General features: G+C 35.1%; 1 protein-coding gene across 7 annotated transcripts in view; it reads right to left on the reverse strand.

The window, feature by feature from the left end:
- Positions 1 to 18135, reverse strand: part of ANKRD28 (ankyrin repeat domain 28) — a 210367-nt gene that overhangs the window by 150767 nt on the left and 41465 nt on the right. For 3 of the 7 annotated variants that reach the window (XM_046001799.1, XM_046001797.1, XM_046001803.1), the window contains one exon: positions 1464 to 1536. The exons of the other annotated variants lie outside the window; for them this stretch is intronic. In XM_046001799.1, coding sequence (XP_045857755.1) covers positions 1464 to 1481 — 18 coding nt within the window. In that variant the 5' untranslated portion in view covers positions 1482 to 1536. Of the gene's footprint in view, positions 1 to 1463; positions 1537 to 18135 lie in introns of those variants that run through there. 7 annotated transcript variants of the gene reach the window in all.

Genomic DNA, 18135 nt, shown 5'->3' on the forward strand with positions numbered 1-18135 from the left:
CCTTGAAATCAGACCACCCATTTAAAAAATGACTTCTAAAGAACAAAAATAAGGTTGTATGAGGGGATGAATTTCCAGTGGGATTCTAGTCAGCAAAAGTCATCCTATGTGAGTTGTTGTTTTTTTTAGTGGTAATTTAGTAGACAATTTTGAAAGGTCAGGTAAAGAGTCACAACTGGTTAATTCACACAGAATTCAAAATGTCTCAAGTATGAATCTTAAATGTCAACCAAAATCACTCCAATTAGAACAACACAATCTAATAAATGTTTTCCCAATAATCTCTTCCCCTCCTACCAGAATACAGATAGAGAAAATCTTTCAGCTTTTAGCATAATAGAGTTCTAATCATCTTCTCTTCTTTAAAAAAAAAAAGTTTAACAAATTATAACAAAACCGGGTAGGGGTGATTTTTTTGTTGTTGTAAAACAACTTTGCATCAAGTCTACTTAATCTCAAATGGTATTTAGGATTAAAAATATTTAACACTGGGGCGCCTGAGTGGCTCAGTGGGTTAAAGCCTCTGCCTTCAGCTCAGGTCATGATCCCAGGGTTCTGGGATCGAGCCCCGCATCAGGCTCTCTCAGCAGGGAGCCTGCTTCCTCCTCTCTCTCTCTGCCTGCCTCTCTGCCTACTTGAAATCTTTGTCTGTCAAATAAATAAAATAAAAAAAAATATTTAACATTTAGGATTTTAAAATATTTAGGATTTTTAAGATTAAAAATATTTAACAAAAAGTATAGCAAGTTGAAACCTGATAATGGTAAAGAAGCCAATTACTGAGCCACATGTTTTTCCTCTCTACACAACTTTTCAATGTTTGAATTTCACACAAGAGCCTAGAAAACAATGCCAATGGTATCAAAACTAGCTTATGTTGTCTTCAGAAGTGCCTCCAGTCTAACATCCCCAAATTTTATGAGATTTTTATACTACTTTCACTAAAAACATAGGAATCACCACCACATAATTGAGGTTCCCCAGTGATACTGAATGGCTGATAATGTTTACAAAGTGCTCTGCAAACATATTACACGTAAGTATGAACAAAGTGATGTATGAACAAGAGAAGAATGAAAACATCCAGTAATACCAGTTTTAAAAAAGAAAAAAAACAGAAAACACTAATTGCGGTACCATTAATATTCAACTGTTTCATTATTCTCTTCTCCAAACTATAACATAGAGATCAAATAGCTCTTAAATTAGGTTTTTCAGCCCCTCCACTAAATACCTATTTGAATTCAATTGTTATAATTAAATTTTCCAGGAATACATGCACCACCACACCACCACAAAATGTCTACAACAAAAGATTTTGACTGACAGGAAGGATTTGCATACAGTTACATAGAATGTAGAAAAGCTATGCTTAATTTATGAGGAGGCATAAATACCAACAAACCAATGAATTACAAGAGCTGCCTATATTATTGCAGAGAGACTACTAGAAAATAACCTACCATAATAGGAATCCCCATACTATTTTCCTCTGGTAGAGGCAGTAGTTGTATTGCTTCAATTTCAATCTCAGGCCTGTAGCAGAAAACAGATATCAAAAGCAAGAATATGCTGACCCTAGAAACGAAGGGCTAGGTTATAAACATAATGAGCACCTTTACAAAGCACTGAATTATTAGGTAATATTCAAAATCTTTCTAATTCAGATGTTTTAAGAAAGAAAATTGTTCATCTGTGTAACAAGGCAGAGTTTTTGCAAAGCTTTTCTTTAAATATGAACCAATCAGAAGAGACTCAAAAAGTGAAGTCGGAATCAGAACTGCCTGCAATAAGACATTTTCATTACTCAACAAAACCCCCCCAAAATTGTTTGCATATATTCACTACAATATGTGTCTATAAAGCATAATATTTGATCTACATAATTTCTGAATATTTAAAACGTGTTCATTTTAGAAATGCATAAATTTAAGAACCATAATATCTCTCAAAGATAAACACTGATAGTTATTTTCAGTAAATGTACTTTTAAAAAAACTATGAAAATACACTTCTCCCCATCTTCTCCCTCATTTACTTCTCCCCATCTCCCTCATTTACTAATGTGGGCCTTTATCCATCTCCTTAAATATTCCTCTACTATATGCTCAGTTACTATGTAACATTAAATTAAAAAGTAAGACCTTATTGTATTTAACCAATTTTCCTAAGACTGAAAATTTGGATTACTTCTATTTTTTCTTTTTACACTCTTATATAATACTTTTTCCAGGATAATATCCCAATAATTTCAGGAAAATGCTTATCTGCAAATTAATAAAATTAGGCCTAAAATATTTTGGAGTCATCATTCTCAAGCACAATAACCCAGACAGAATAAATGTAAGAATTAAATTCCTTGTATAAAAGTATGTTGTCAAATGTATTTCTTATTAGGTATAAGTTATCAAGTTTTTATCATCTTTGTCATAGTGATTTCCACTATGTTCTAATATGCCTTTCTGTATGTTAAAGAAGATAGAAACCAGCCTATATACTCTGGTAGAAGGTCAACTACAGTTCTAAATGGATTAAAATTTATTTTTTCTTCTCTTGTCCCAACTCTTTATGAACAAATTAACTTTGTCAGAATACTACTAAAGGGGCATTACCTTTAGAATGCCTTCTACAGTATTAATATAACAGACATAGTAATACTGTTCATTTGTCATTTGGTGGCAGTAAATACAAAAGAAAGTAAATTTCCTGGGTACTTCTACTGATTATTACTAACACAAAGGTAGTTTTCTCTGAGTCATGTATTTTAAACAAGAGTTAAAATGAAACAAAATGGTGTTTTAAAGATTTTAATGTTACATTTTAATCTTGTTAATTGTCAAGCCCAAAACAATATCATAAGCAAATTCCCGAATAACTGACTAAAAATAGTCTTGTTACTATGTATTTACAGTACAATTTAATTGCCTCAAAAACTGTAACTATCTTGATGCTTATCAAACATGTGATTACAGTAACTTTTATCTGTACTAAAGTCAACATATTTCATATAAAAATTATATTTTCTTACTGTTTCAAGTACTTGCTTCGGCAGCACATCTACTTACTGTAATCAAATCCAGCTAGTTTAGCCTCCCCCCACCACAAATACTTATTCAATAATAATTTGTTAATAACTACGTAATGTGCTAAGTGCAAGGAATACAAGTGAACAAGAGAAACAGTTTCTGACTTCATGAAGCTTACAGAAAGTTTCTCATATATATTCATCTTTTTCCAGATTTGCAACAGAGTAGTGAAAGACCACCGAGAGCCTAAATATTACAAAATATATATAGTACAAAAAATATTATAGTTTCCCCATATATGATTTAGAATTTTAAAAATTACACAAAAAACTGGAGTAGGGAAATGCAACAGTTTTCTTTGTATTATGACTTCCTTAATGTCTTTCTCCTTTTAAAATATCAAGTAACTTCAAAGGGAAATTTACAAGATACTTAGTGACTAAAAAAAATGTCACATCAAACTGAGCAATGTACAGAGCATATTTTCACATAAAGTTATCACATATAAAAGTATGTCAAGCTTCTCAGTAAGTTATAGAAATCACTGCCAAAATGTCTTATAGTCCAAGATACTGAGAAGTATGAAGCTAAGATCACAGGAGATTCCAACTGAGATTAAATTTGTGCATATACTGACAGACCCACCACAGAATTAAATGTATCTGAATGTCATAAAGACCCTGTCTTCCACAGAGAGAGTATCTCCTTCAAGGGTAGTGGTTGTATTCCATTTATAACAGTATTTCCAGGATTCATGGCTTTGCTTATGAGCACACGACAGTGATGAACAATTTCTCATGCACAAACATTTCTCACACTGATAATTAGACCTTGTAAGCAGAAAAAATGAATACTGGCAATTTCATGTGGTTGAACCTAATACCAATTATTCCAAACATTAGCACCATTTCTTAATTCCCCCCAAAATGCTCATCTTCTATTAAGAGAGAAAGATAAGTAAAAAGTAAACAGCAAAGCAATGCAGTAAGTGCTCTGACGGAAGTTCATGTATGGGGGGCACAGACAGACATACATATGGAATGATATCAGGAAAACTGGAAGCCATATGGAAAAAAAATTCATAGGATTCCTTTGCTAAGTGATCACTGTACTGAACTGCTTGTGTTAAAAGAACTATAAAAGTACTCAGAAACTACTGACTGATTTCTCCCGAAGGGGAAAGAAAGCACAGATGCCTGCCCTCACCAATTCTATTCAATATAATATTGAAAGTCCTTGCCACTGCAATAGGGCTGTAAGAAGAAATAAAAGGCATATAATTTAGAAAGAAAAAAATTACCTATGTTAGCACACACCATGTTTATCTATGTGGAAAATGCCACAGAATCTCTGAAAACGTTTTCCTATCTAGTAAGTTTAGCAAAGTCGTGGAATACAATTGTATTTGCACATACTACCAATGAACTGGAAATGAAGAATTTAAAAGCACAGCATTTGTAGCAGCACCCCAGAAACTGACATACTGAGGTAATTTAACAAAATATATGCAGAATCTGTATACTAAACTGCTGAAGGAACTCAAAGATCTAAATAAATGAAGAGATACCACATTCATGGATTAAAAGATTCAGTGTCGTTAAGATGTCAATTTTTCCACATTTAATCTGCAAATTCAATACAATCGCAATCAAAGTATCTTTGGTATTTGTAGAAATGAATAAAATGATTCAAAAATTTAAATGGAAAGGCAAAATTTATACAGAAGGCCAAAGCAATATTTAAAAAGAAGAATAAATTTGGAGGATTCACACTCCTCCTAGAAAGCTACAGTAACCAAGACAGTATAATATTGCAAGAGAGACATACAGATCTAATGAAATGAACAGGAGAGTCCAGAAATAGATGCACACATACATGGTCAAGTAATTTTTGACAAAGACACAAAAGCAAGTCAACGGAGAAAAAATAATCTTCCCCAAAAATGGTCTGGAACAACTGGAGAATCAATTGGCAAGGAAAACAACAACAACAACAAACTTACACCTCCAGCTAATATCAAACACAATGAATGACTGAAAATGGATCACAGATCTAAACATACAATCTGAAACTATAAGACTTCTAAAAAACACACACAGGATGAAATCTTTGTGGCCTGGAACAAGTAAAGATGCTTTAGAGACAAGATCAAAAGTACAATCCAGAGATAAAAAATATTGATTTATTAAAATTCATAAAAGTAAAGAATTTCTGCTCTTTGAAAAAGATCATTAAAAGAATGAAAATACAAGTCACAATGAGAAAATCCTTACAATCAGATATATAACAAAGGATTTAAAGAACTCATATAACCCAGTAATAGAAAAGCCCAATTTTTAAAATGGGCAAAAGATGTAAATAGTTTGATGTTTCACAAAAGACAATAAACAGACATTAATCACTAAGAAAATGCAAATTAAAGCACAATGGAATACTATCACACACCTACTACAATGACTTAAAAAAAAAACACAGACAATACTGAATACTGGAAAGGATACAGAGCAATTACAATTCTCATACATTACTGGTGGGAATGCAAAATGGTACAGTCATTATGGAAAATGTTTGGGCATTTCATATATACAATTAACATATAATTTAACAATTCTATTCCTAAGTATGAATCCAATAAAAAATTTATGCTTAGAAAAAAATCTTGTATATGAACATTTATATTGGCTTTATTCATAACCTCCAAAACTTGGAAATAAACCAAACACTCCTCAGCTAGAGAATGGATAAATAAGCTGTGGTAAATTCATATACTACAAAATGATTCAGTAACAGAAAAGGAACGAATCAGTGACTTGAACACACCAACAACATGGGTAAATCTTAAATGCATTATGCTAAGTGAAAGGCTGCATACTGAATGATTCAGTTTCTTATACTCTGCAAAAGGCAAAACCTTAAGGACAGAGAAGAGATAAATAGTTGCCAGGACCTGGGGACTCCAGGAGGGGATGAATACAAAAGGGCACAAATGAATTTTTAGGGATAATGGAAGTCATTAAATGCATTTGTAAAGTATCACAAAACTGTATACCAAAAAGGATAAATTTTACTACAGCTAAATTACACCTTTTTTTAAATTAAGATTTTATGTACTAGAGAGAGAGCATGTGTGAGCTTTAAGATTTTCATTTACTTATTTGAGAGAGTGTATGTGCACACCCAAGGTCACAAGCAAGTAGGAGGATCAGAGGGTGAGGGACAAGCAGACTCCCTGTTGAGCACAGAGCTCTATCCTAGGACCCTGGGATCATGACCCAAGCTGAAGGCAGGTACTTAGCCAACTAAGCCACCCAGGTGCCCTGCTAAATTACACCTTAATAAACAAAGTATAAAAGTACTAGAAAAAGCCACACAATATTTTTATTAAAATAATCTAATAGGGAAGACACATTTAGAAAGTCATAAAAAATTCATGTATCTAACTACTGAAAAAAGTTAAGTTTCTACACTGAAAAAGATGTAACCACAAAGTACAACAAATGACAAACATAAGAAAAAGTAAAAAAACATTCCACTAAAAAACAGGTTAAGAATAGAAATGAACAATTCACACAAAAGGAAGCACAAATGTGCAAACATATACAGATGCTTGACTTCATAAGATAAATTCGTATTAAAACTATAGGTATAAACCACTGTTCATCTCTCAAACTGGCAAAGATCAAGAAGTCTGAAACTATTTGGTTCTAGACTGAAATAACCTTATTAATATAATCTCCTGTGGGAGAGCAATTTGTCAATATCTAACCAAACTGTGAATGCATATTCAACTGATATATTCCATATTTTTAAATGAAAAAAGCAGGTTACACTGGAGTCTATACAGTGTAGACTGTATAGAAAAAAAAGATATATGTTTGCTTTTATTTGCACATAGAAATATGAAGGTACAAAAGAAAACATGCTGATTCATTTGGAGTGGGTTGCACAAGTTTGTTTTGTTTTTTAAAGATTTTATTTGACAGAGAGAGAGAGAGAGAGATCACAAGTAGGCAGGCAGAGAGAGAGAGAGAGAGGGAAGCAGGATCCCAGCTGAGCAGAGAGCTCAATATGGGGCTCGAGCCCAGGACCCTGAGATCCCAAGCTGAGCCAAAGGCAGAGGCTCAACCCACTGAGCCACCCAAGTGCCCCATCACTCAAGTTTTTATTCATTGGTCTCAAAGTGGAAGAAAGATTTCTCCAGGATAGCTCTCATTGGTTTTGATTATTAAATCATGTGAAGGTGGGAAAACAAAGGGGGAGGAGAAAGAAACTTACCCTTTATAGTTGATACATTTGCACATGAACAAAGCAATACACGTAAAATGTTAAATAAAAAAAATTTGTCTTGTCTTTGTCCTGGATACCTGAGAGCTTCTAAAAACCTAACAATTTCCTGAGTGGTACACGTGTCTTTGTTACTCACAGTGAGCCCCTAGGATGATATCTAGGGCTCTGAGATATACTAATGAGATAACTCATGGTAGGCCTCTAGACTGTTCCAGATTGAGGCTGGCCATGCTGGAAAGAACAATCATGTGATAAGAGGGTTGAGGCTGTGAGCCATGTCCTATCAACCTGACCAGCGGACCTCCAGGAAGAGGAACAGGGCTAAAGATGAATTTAACCATATAACCATCGATTCAACCTATCATACCTATAAATTGAATCCTTGATAAAAAATCTTGACACTGAAGCTCAGTTGAGCATCAACATTCTAGGAGGGTGACAGATCCTGAGGACACAGAAACTTCTGAGTTTGGGACCCTCTCAGACCTCATCTTATGTGTCTCCCCCTTTTACAGGTTCAGAACTCTGTAAGAAAATTGTAAAATAAATAGAGTTTCCTGAGTCCTGGATCGTATGGTTCTTTTCTTCAATTTATGTAGTGTATCACAGTGATTGATTTCTAGATGCTGAACCACCCTTGCAGCCCAGGAATAAATCCCACTTGGTCATGATGAATAATCCTTTTAATTAACTGCTGGATCTTATCGCCTACTATTTTGGTGAGAATTTCTGCATCCATATTCATCAGGGATATTGGTCTGTAATTCTCCTTTTTCATGGGGTCTTTGGTTTGGGGATCAAGGTAATGCTGGTCTCACAGAGTTTGTAAGTTTTCCTACCATTTCTATTTTTTAAAAATAGCTTCAGAAGAATAGGTATTATTTCTTCTCTAAATGTTTGGTAGAATTGCCCTGGGAAGCCATCTGGCCTTGCGCTCTTGTTTGTTGGGAGATTTTTGATTACTGCTTCAATTTCCTTGATGGTTCTGGGTCTGTTCAGGTTTTCTATTTCTTCCTGTCTCAGTTTCAGTAGTTTATACATCTCTAGGAACGCATCCATTTCTTTCAAATTGCCTTATTTGCTGGCATATAAATTGTTCATAATATGTTCTTATAATTATTTGTAGTGATCTCTCCTTTTTCATTCATGATTTTATTTGGGTCCTTTCTCTTATAGCTAAGTCTGGCCAGCGGTGTATTGATCTTATTAATTCTTTCGAAGAACCAGCTCCTAGTTTCGCTGATCTGTTCTACTGTTCTTTTGGTTTCTATTTCATTGATTTATGCTTGATTGATTTCTCCTGCTGGGGTTAGGCTTTCTTTGCTGTTCTTTCTCTGGCTCCTTTTAGGTGTAGGGTTAGTTTGTGTATTTGAGACCTTTCTTGTTTCTTGAGAAAGGCCTGTAGTGCTATATACTTCCCTTGTAGGAGTGCCTTTGCTGCTTCCCAAAGATTTTGAACAGTTGTGTTTTCATTTTTATTTGCTTCCATGAATTTTTTTAGATTCTTCTTTAACTTCCTGGTTGACCCATACATTCTTTAGTAGGATGCTCTTAAGCCTCTATGTATTTGAGTTCTTTCCAACTTTCCTCTTGTGATTGAGTTTCAGTTTCAAAGCACTGTGGTCTGAGAATATACAAGGAATGATCCTAATCTTTTGGTACCAGTTGAGACCTGATTTGTGACCCAGGATGTGATCTATTCTGGAGAATGTTCCATGTACACTCGAGAAGAATGTGCATTCTGTTGCTTTAGCATAGAATGTTCTGAATATATCTGTGAAGTCCATCTGGTCTAGCGTGTCATTTAAAGCCCTTGCTTCCTTGTTCATCTTCTGCTTAGATGATCTATCTGCTGGAGTGAGGGGGGTGCTAAAGTCCCCTACTGTTATTGTATTATTACAATGTGTTTCTTTGATTTTATTATTAATTGGCTTATATAATTGGCTGCTCCCATGTTAGGGGCATAAATACTTAAAATTGTTAGATCTTCTTTTTCGATAAACCCTTTAATTATATAAAGTGTCCTTCCTCATCTCCTATTACAGTCTTTGGTTTAAAATCTAATTTGTATGATATAGGAACTGCCACACCAGCCTTCTTTTGATGTCCACTGGCATGATGAATGGTTTTCTACCCCCTCGCTTTCAATCTGGAGGTGCCTTTGGACCTAAAAGGAGCCTCTTGCAGATGCCATATCGATGGGTCTTGCTTTTTTATTCAATCTGATATGCTGTGTCTTTTGATTGGGACATTTAACCTATTTACATTCAGAGTGACTACTGAAAGATATGAATTTAGTGCCACTGCATTGCCTGTAAAGTGACTGTTACTACATATTGTCTCTGTTCCTTTCCCGTCTACGTTACTTTTGGGCTCTCTTTTTGCTTAGAGGACCCCTTTCAGTATTTCTAGTAGTACTGGTTTGGTGATTACAAATTCTTCTAGTCTTTGTTTGTCTTGGAAGTTTTTATCACTCCTATTTTGAATGACATTCTAGCTGGATAAAGTATTCCTGACTGTGCTTTTTTTCTCACTTAGCGCCCTGAATATATCATGCCAATCCTTTCTGGCCTGCCAGGTCTCTGTAGATAGGTTTCCTGCCAATCTAATGTTTCTAACCTTGTAGGTTATAGGCCTATTGTCCTGAGCTGCTTTCAGGCTTTTCTCTTTGTCTCTGAGATTTGCAAGTTTCACTATTATACTTTGGGCTATTGACCTACTTTTTTGTTTTTTTTTTTTTTTTTTTTTTGAAGGGGGTTCTTTGTGCCTTCTGGATTTTGATGCCTGTTTCCCCAGATTAGTGAAGTTCTCCACTATAATCTGCTCCAATATACCTTCTGCCCCTCTCTTTCCTCTTCTGAGATCCCAATTACTCTAATATTGTTCTGCTTTATGGTATCACTTATCTCCCGAATTCTCCCCTCATGACTCAGAAGTTGTTTATCTTTTTCTCAGCTTCTTTGCTCTCCATCATCTAGTGTTCTAGATTGCAAACTCTTTCTGTTTCATTTATCACAGTTAGAGCCTCCAGTTTTAACTGAGTCTCATTAATAGCCTTTTGGATTCTGACTTGGTTAGATTTTAGTTCTTTTATTTCCCAAGAAAGGGACTCTCTAGTGACTTCTATGTTGTTTTCAAGACTGGCTACTATCTTTACAATTGTGAATTAGATTAGAATTAGAATTAGAACTGTGTTAGAATTAGAACTTTAATTCTGACATCTTACTTATTTCCATAGTCTCTGGCAGTCAGTACTGCCTCTTGTTCTCTTTTTTGAGGTGAGTTTTTCTGTCTTGTCATTCTTGCAGAGAGTGTTTGCTTTTCTATTTGTAGAGTTGTAGTTATTCTTTTCTTAGATAGCTGGTTGAGTTCACAGATGTTCGGAATGATTAGATAGTTAGCTAGCTAGTTGAATTCCTGAGACCAGACAAAACTAAGGTCTCCTACTTCCCTGCCATCTTGGACTCTCCTAACATGCTTTCATGATAAAATTACTCAACAAACTAGAAGGGACCTTCCCTGACATAATAAAGAGTGCTTATGAAAAACCCACAGCTAACATCATAGTTAATCTTGAATGATTCAATGCTTTCATCTTAAGGAACTAAGACAAGGATATAGGAATAAGACAAGGATACCCACTTTTGCCACTTATATTTAACACTGTACTGGAAGTTCTAGCCAGATTAACTCAGCAAGAAAAAGTAATAAGAGGCATCCAAATTGAAAAGGCAGAAGTAAAACTATTTCTTATTTGATCTTATATATAGAAAATCCTAAAGAATCTCTAAAGGGAAAAAAAAAAGTCTGTCAAAACTGATGAACAAATTCAACTAAGTTACAAAATATTCGATCAATTCACAAAAATCAAAAATCACCTCTTTTCATACATTAGAAATGAACAATCCAAAATTAAAAAACATAATTCCATTTACAATAGCATCAAAAAGAATGAAATACTTTGGAATAAATTTAACCAAGGAGGTGCATGCAAGACTTATACTTTTAAACAGTATAGAATAAAGAATAAAGAAATGTTAAATAAATGGGAGTACTGCCTGTGTTCACAGAATAAAAGTCTTAATATTGTTAAGATGGAAATATTTCCCAAAGTGTTCTTCAGATTCAATGCCATTACTATTAAAATCACAACAGCTTTTTTTTTTTTTTCTTCAGAAATGGAAAAGCTGATCTTAAAATTCATATGGAAACACAAGAACCCAGAATAGTCCAAACATTCCTGAAAAACAAGAACAGAAAAAACTCACACTTCATGGTTTCAAATCTTATTACAAAGCTACAGTAATCAAAACTACAGTGTGGTACTAACATAAGGACAGACAGAATAGGTCAACAGACTATAATTCAGAATCTGAAAATAAACCCATATTATGCGTGGTCAATTAGTCTGGATAAGGGTGCTAAGACCACTCAATGGGAAAGAGTAGTTTCTTCAAAACTCAGTGCTAGGACAACTGGATATCCACATGCAAAAGAAACTGGAACCTTACCTCATGACATTCAAAAAAGATCAAAGACCTAAATGTAAGAGTTAACACTGTAAAATTCTTAGAAAAATATTGATTTTTAAAAATTTTTATTTAAATTCTAGTTAGTTAACATACAGTGCAATATTGGTTTTAGGAGAATTCAGTGATTCGTCACTTAGATACAACACTCAGTGCTCATCACAATTGCCCTGCTGAATATCCATCACCCAACTAGCCCATCCCCTACCACATCCCTCCATCAACCTTCAGTTTGTTCCCTATCGTTAAGAGTCTCTTATGGGGGACACCTGGGTGGCTCAGTTGGTTAAGAAGCTGCCTTCAGCTCAGGTCATAATCATGTGCGCTCTCTCTCTCTGACAAATAAATAAATAAAAACCTTTAAAAAAATAAATTAATTTTAAAAATTAAAAAAATAATTAAAAAAAATTTTTAAGTCTCTTATGGTTTGTTTCCCTCTTCCATTTTATCTTTCTCCCCTTTCCGTATGTTCATCTGTTTTGTTTCTTAAATTCTACACATGAATGAGATCATACAGTATTTGTCTCTCTCTGACATATTTCACTTAGCATAATACACTTTAGCTCCATCCACATCATTGCAAACAGCAAGATTTCATTCTTTTTGATGGCTGAGTAATATTCGTGTGTGTGTGTATAAACATTTCTTTATCCATTCATCAGTCAATGGACATTTGGGCTCTCTTCAGTTTCGCTACTATTGATAATGCTGTTATAAACATCAGGGTGCACGTACCCATTCAAATCTGTATTTTTTTTTTTTTTAATCCTTAGGGTAAATACCTAGTAGTACAATTGTTGGATCGTAAGGTAGTTCTTTTTTTAAATTTTGAGGAACCTCCATACTGTTCTCCAGAGTGGCTGCACCAGTTTGCATTCCCATCAACAACAGTTCAAGAGAGTTCCCCTTTCTCTGCATCCTCACCAACACCTGTTGTTTCTTGTGTTAACTGTAGCCATTCTGACATATGTGAGCTGGTATGTCACTGTGATTTTGATTTGCATTTCCCTGATGATCAGTGATGTTGAGCATCTTTTCATTGGTCTGTGAGCCATCTGGATATCTTCTTTGGAAAAGTGTCTTTTCATGTCTTCTGCCCATTTCTTAGCCGATTATTTGCTTTTTGGGTGTTGAGTTTGATAAGTTCTTTATAGATTTTGGATACTAACCCTTTATCAGATATGTCCCTTGCAAATATCACTTGCAAATATCTTCTTCCATTCTGTAGGATGCCTTTTATTCTTGCTGTTTCCTTCGCTGTGCAAAAGCTTTTTATCTGGATGAAGTCCCAAAGTTCATTTTTGCTTTTGTTTCCCTTGCCTCCGGTGACGTGTCTAGTAAGAGGCTGCTACAGCTGAGGTCAAAGAGGTTGCTGCCTTTGTTCTCCTATAGGATTTTGATGGTTTCCTATTTCACATTTACGTCTTTCATCCATTTTGAATTTACTTTTGTGTATGATATAAGAAAGAGGTCCAGTTTCATTCTTCTGTATGCTGCTGTTCAGTTTTCCCAACACCATTTCCTGAGCCGACTGCCTTTTTTCCATTGAATATTCCCTCCTGCTGAATTGAAGATTAGTTGACGATAGAACTGTGCGTCAATTTCTGGGTTTTCCATTCTGTTTAATTGATCCAGGTGTCTATTTTTGTACCGTATTTGTCGGGATGACTGCAGCTTATAATATAGCTTGAAATCCAGAATTGTGATGCCTCTAGTTTTGCTTTTCTTCTTCAGGATTGCTTTGGCTATTTGGGATTTTTTGTGGTTCTATACAAATTTTAGGATTGTTTGTTCTAGCTCTGTGACAAATACTGGTGGTATTTGGATAGCAATTCCATTAAATGTATAGTGCTTTCGGCAGTAGAGACATTTTAACCATGTTTTTCTTCCAATCCATGAGTATGGACTGTTTTCCATTTCTTTGGGTCCTTTTCAATTTCTTTCATAAGTGTTCTAGAGTTTCCAGGGTACATATCTTTTAGCTCTTTGGGTAGGCTTATTCCTAGATATCTTAGGGTGTTTGGAGCAATTGCAAATGGAACCGATTCCTTGATTTATTTTTCTGCTGCTTTGTTATTGGTGTATAGAAATGCAACAGATTTCTCTGCATTGATTTTATAGCCTGCAACTGTTGAATTCATGTTATTAGTTCTAGCAATTTTTTGGTGGAGTCTTCCAGGTTTTCTATAGAGTATCATGTTACCTGCAAACAGTGAAAGTTTTACTTCCTTGTTGATTTGGATGTCATTTATTTCTTTTTGTTGTCTGCTGAGGCTAAGACTTCCAATACTGTATTAAATAATAATGGTGAGAGTGGACATCACTGTCTCATTCCTGAGAACAGGGGAAAGGCTCTCAGTTTTTCCTCACTGAGGATATTAGCTGTGGGTCTTTCATATATGGCCTTTAGGCCATATCCATCTATCTCTACTTTGTTGAGGGTTTTTTTTTAAAAGATTTTTATTTATTTATTTGACAGAAGAAAGCACAGGAGAGCACAAGCAGGGGGAGTGTCAGAGGGAGTGGGAGAAGCAGTCCCCTACCGAGCACAGAGCCTGATGCGGGGCTTGATCCCAGGACCTGAGATCATGAACTGGGCTGAAGGCAGTCACCCAACCAACTGAGCCACCCAGGGGCCCTTGTTCAGGTTTTTATCAAGAATGAATGCTATACTTTGTCAAATGCTTTTCCTGCATCTACTGAGAGGATCATTTGCTTCTTACCCTTTCTTTTATTAATGTTGTGTACCATGTTGATTGATTTACAAATACTGAACCAACCCTGCAGCCCAAAAATAACTCCCATTTGGTTGTGGTAAGTAATTCTTTTAATGTACTGTTGGATTTGATTTGCTACTATCTTGTCGAAAATTTTTTACATCCATGTTCATCAGGAATATTGACCTGTAATTCTCCTTTTTAGTGGGGTGTGGTGTATAGAAATGACTGTTTCTGGTTTGTCTGGATTTCAAATGAAGGTAATGCTGGCCTTGTAGGATTTTGGAAGTTTCCTTCCATTTCCAGCTTTTGGAAGAGTCTGAGAAGAACATGTATTAACTCTTCTTTAAATGCCTGGTAAAATTACCGTGGGAAGCCATTTGGCCCTAGACTTTGGTTTGTTGGGAGATTTTTTTTTTTTAATAATTTTTTTTTAAGATCTTATTTATTTATTTGACAGACAGAGATCACAAGTAGGCAGAGAGGCAGGCAGAGAGAGAGAGGAGGAAGCAGGCTCTCCGCCTAGCAGAGAGCCCAATGTGGGGCTTGATCCCAGGACCCTGGGATCACGACCTGAGCCAAAGGCAGAGGCTTTAACCCACTGAGCCACCCAGGCACCCCTGTTGGGAGATTTCTGATTCAACTTCTTTGCTGGTTATGGGTCTGTTCAAATTTTCTGAATCTTCCCCTGTTTCAGTTTTGGTAGTCTGTATGTTTCTAGGAATTTGTCCATTTCCTCCAGACTGCCCGATTTGTTAGCATATAATTTTTCATAATATTCTCTTAAAATTACTTGTATTTCTGTGATGTTGGTTGTGAAAATTCATGGTTACATCTATTTGGGTCCTTTTTTTCTTTTTGATAAGTCTAGCTAGGGGTTTATCAATTGTATTAATTATTTCGAAGAACCAACTCCTTGTTTCATTGATGTGTTCTACTGTTTTGTTTCTGTTATCATTTATTTCTACTTTAATCTTTATTACCTTGCTATTTCTACAGGCTTTAGGCTTTATTTGCTGTTCTTCTTCTAGCTCCTTTAGGTGTAAGGTTAGGTTGTGCATTTGGGACTTTTCTTGCTTTTTAAGGTAAGCCTGTATTGCAATATAGTTCCCTCTTAGGACTGTGTTTGCTGCATCTCAAAGGTTTTGGACTGTGGTGTTTTCATTTTCATTGCTTCCATGTACTTTTTAAATTTCTTCTTTAATTTCCCAGTTAACCCATTCATTCTTTTGTAGAATGTTCTGTAACCTCCATGTATTTGTAGTCTTTCCAAAAATTTTTTTTTTGGTTGACTTCAAGTTTCATAGCATTGTGGTCTGAAAATATGCACGGTATAATTTCAATCTTTCTGTACTTGTTGAGGGCCGATCTGTGACCCAGTATGTAATCTAGTCTGGAGAATGTTTCATGTGCACTTAGAAAAAATCTTAGAGTAAATTTCATCACACTGGATTTGGCAAGGTTTCTTGGATATGACACCAAAAGCATAGGTAACAACCAAAAATTGACAAACTGGACTTTACCAAACTTAAAATTTTTGTGCAAAGGATACTATTTTTAAAAAGTAGGAAAATGCCCCCACAGAATGAAAAACTATTTGCAAATTACGTATCTGATCAGAGTCTAGTATCCAGAATATACAAAATATTCATACAACTCAACAGCAAAGACTAAATGATGGTTTTAATGAATCATACTCATTCATATATGTAAAACACCTACAATAATACACTGTGCTAAATTCAAAAAGGTCATAAAGTTCCATATACCCTCTACTTAGAATTATGTATTATTCATTCCAACAGTTACTGAGTTGTTACTATGTGCGAGGTGCTGCCAACAAAGGAATAGCATAGCACTGTTCTAAAGGATTACAGTTTAGTAAAGGAGACAAACACATACCCAATGTGTTTATGATAGAAGGATATACAGTCACAACTAAAAAAAGCCCATGTCTACAAAGGGGCAGAGAGAAAATGTTTCTAAATAATTAATGAAACGTCATATAATCACAGAGAAAGCACAACTATCTTAATACAGTAGAGTAAGATGAACTGAGTATGTGCACATCCATGCACACTGTCAGATTACCATTTCTGCCAGGAAGAACTTTTTAAACAAAACAATTTTTAAACAAAAAAAAGAGTTTACCAAATGAAGGTAAAAAATTTTTGTTGGGGGAGCAGAATGCAGTTAGCCAGGATGCAAAACAATAGAAAGTGACACACTATGGGTGGAAATATAAACTGATATAACCTCAGCAGAGGGCAGCTGACAATAGTGAGCAAAATTATGTATATCCCACTGAAAAAGATCTCCTAAAGAAATCAGTTGGGGGGGACAGGTAAAGTACACATCAATCAAGCCCCCCGTATGTAAAAGAGGGAGGGAAATAAGACCATATTTGTTTACGCTTGCTTGGCTGTATAGTAAAATCTGCATCATCTTCAGTAGCCCCTTCTATAGTCTTCTCTGCATCACAGGACAGAAGTCTGGAACCATATTTCCCAGTATTCCTTTCCCCCAAATGATTCAAGGATATAGCATCTGCCAATGAGAAACATTCATGCAAGATTTAATGAAGACAAGGGAGAGCTATTTTTGTTTGATGGCAACTGTGGGAAAATGCACGGGCAGACAAAGGCATAGGTTTGGAGTAGCTGCTGCTTGATAATCACCTACTGTTTTCCAGACTTCTTATTGTACAATGTAAATTTTCCAAATTAAATCTATAATTTCAATGGAATACTGGTTAAGCTCAATAATTTTCATGGGGATATGAAACTTTTTAAGAAGTATATAGAAAATCAAAGGATAAGGAAAAGTCAATTTTGGAAAAAAAAAACTGACAAAAAAAATTGACAAAAAAAAAAACCACATCACATACGTAAATAAAATTCCAGGTGAGTCAGAAAACTATGTGGGTAAAAAAACTGCAAGAAAGAAAAATGACTATTTTTAGAAACTTGATGGGTTTCTTACACAAGAAAGGAAAGGACATAAAACACTGAGAAGTCTAATTATACCACAAATTAAAAGTCCTGAACAAGACCCTATAAACAAAGTGAAAACACTAGCAATATACTCAGATGTTCATATAGCAAAACCAATAAAATTCATAGTGAACACACACACACACACATATATAACTGTGTGGCAGGAAAAAAACAAAATGGGCAATTCATTAAAAAAATTCCAACTGGCCAAAGCAAGTGAAAATGTATTCAATCTCACTAGGAACCTGGAAAATACAAATTCAAACAAGATATTACTTCATACACATCAAACTGAAAAAACTAAAGTCAAACTGAAACAACTATTAAGTTTGAGGGGCACTTGGATGGCTCAGTCACTTAAGCTTCTGCCTTCAGCTCAGGTCATTATCCCAGAGCCTGCTTCTCCTTCTACCCACCCCACCTGCCACCCCCCAACTCATACTCACGCTCTCAAATAAATAAAATCTTAAAAAAAGAAAAGAAAAGAAAAGAAAGGGTCAAGAGTGAGGAGACAATATAACTGGTACAACCACTTGGAAGACTATAAAAACCACACAGTAAAGCTGAACATGTATATATG

This window comes from Meles meles, chromosome 4 (genome assembly GCF_922984935.1).
Source record: "Meles meles chromosome 4, mMelMel3.1 paternal haplotype, whole genome shotgun sequence".
Classification (NCBI taxonomy): Eukaryota; Metazoa; Chordata; class Mammalia; order Carnivora; family Mustelidae; genus Meles; species Meles meles.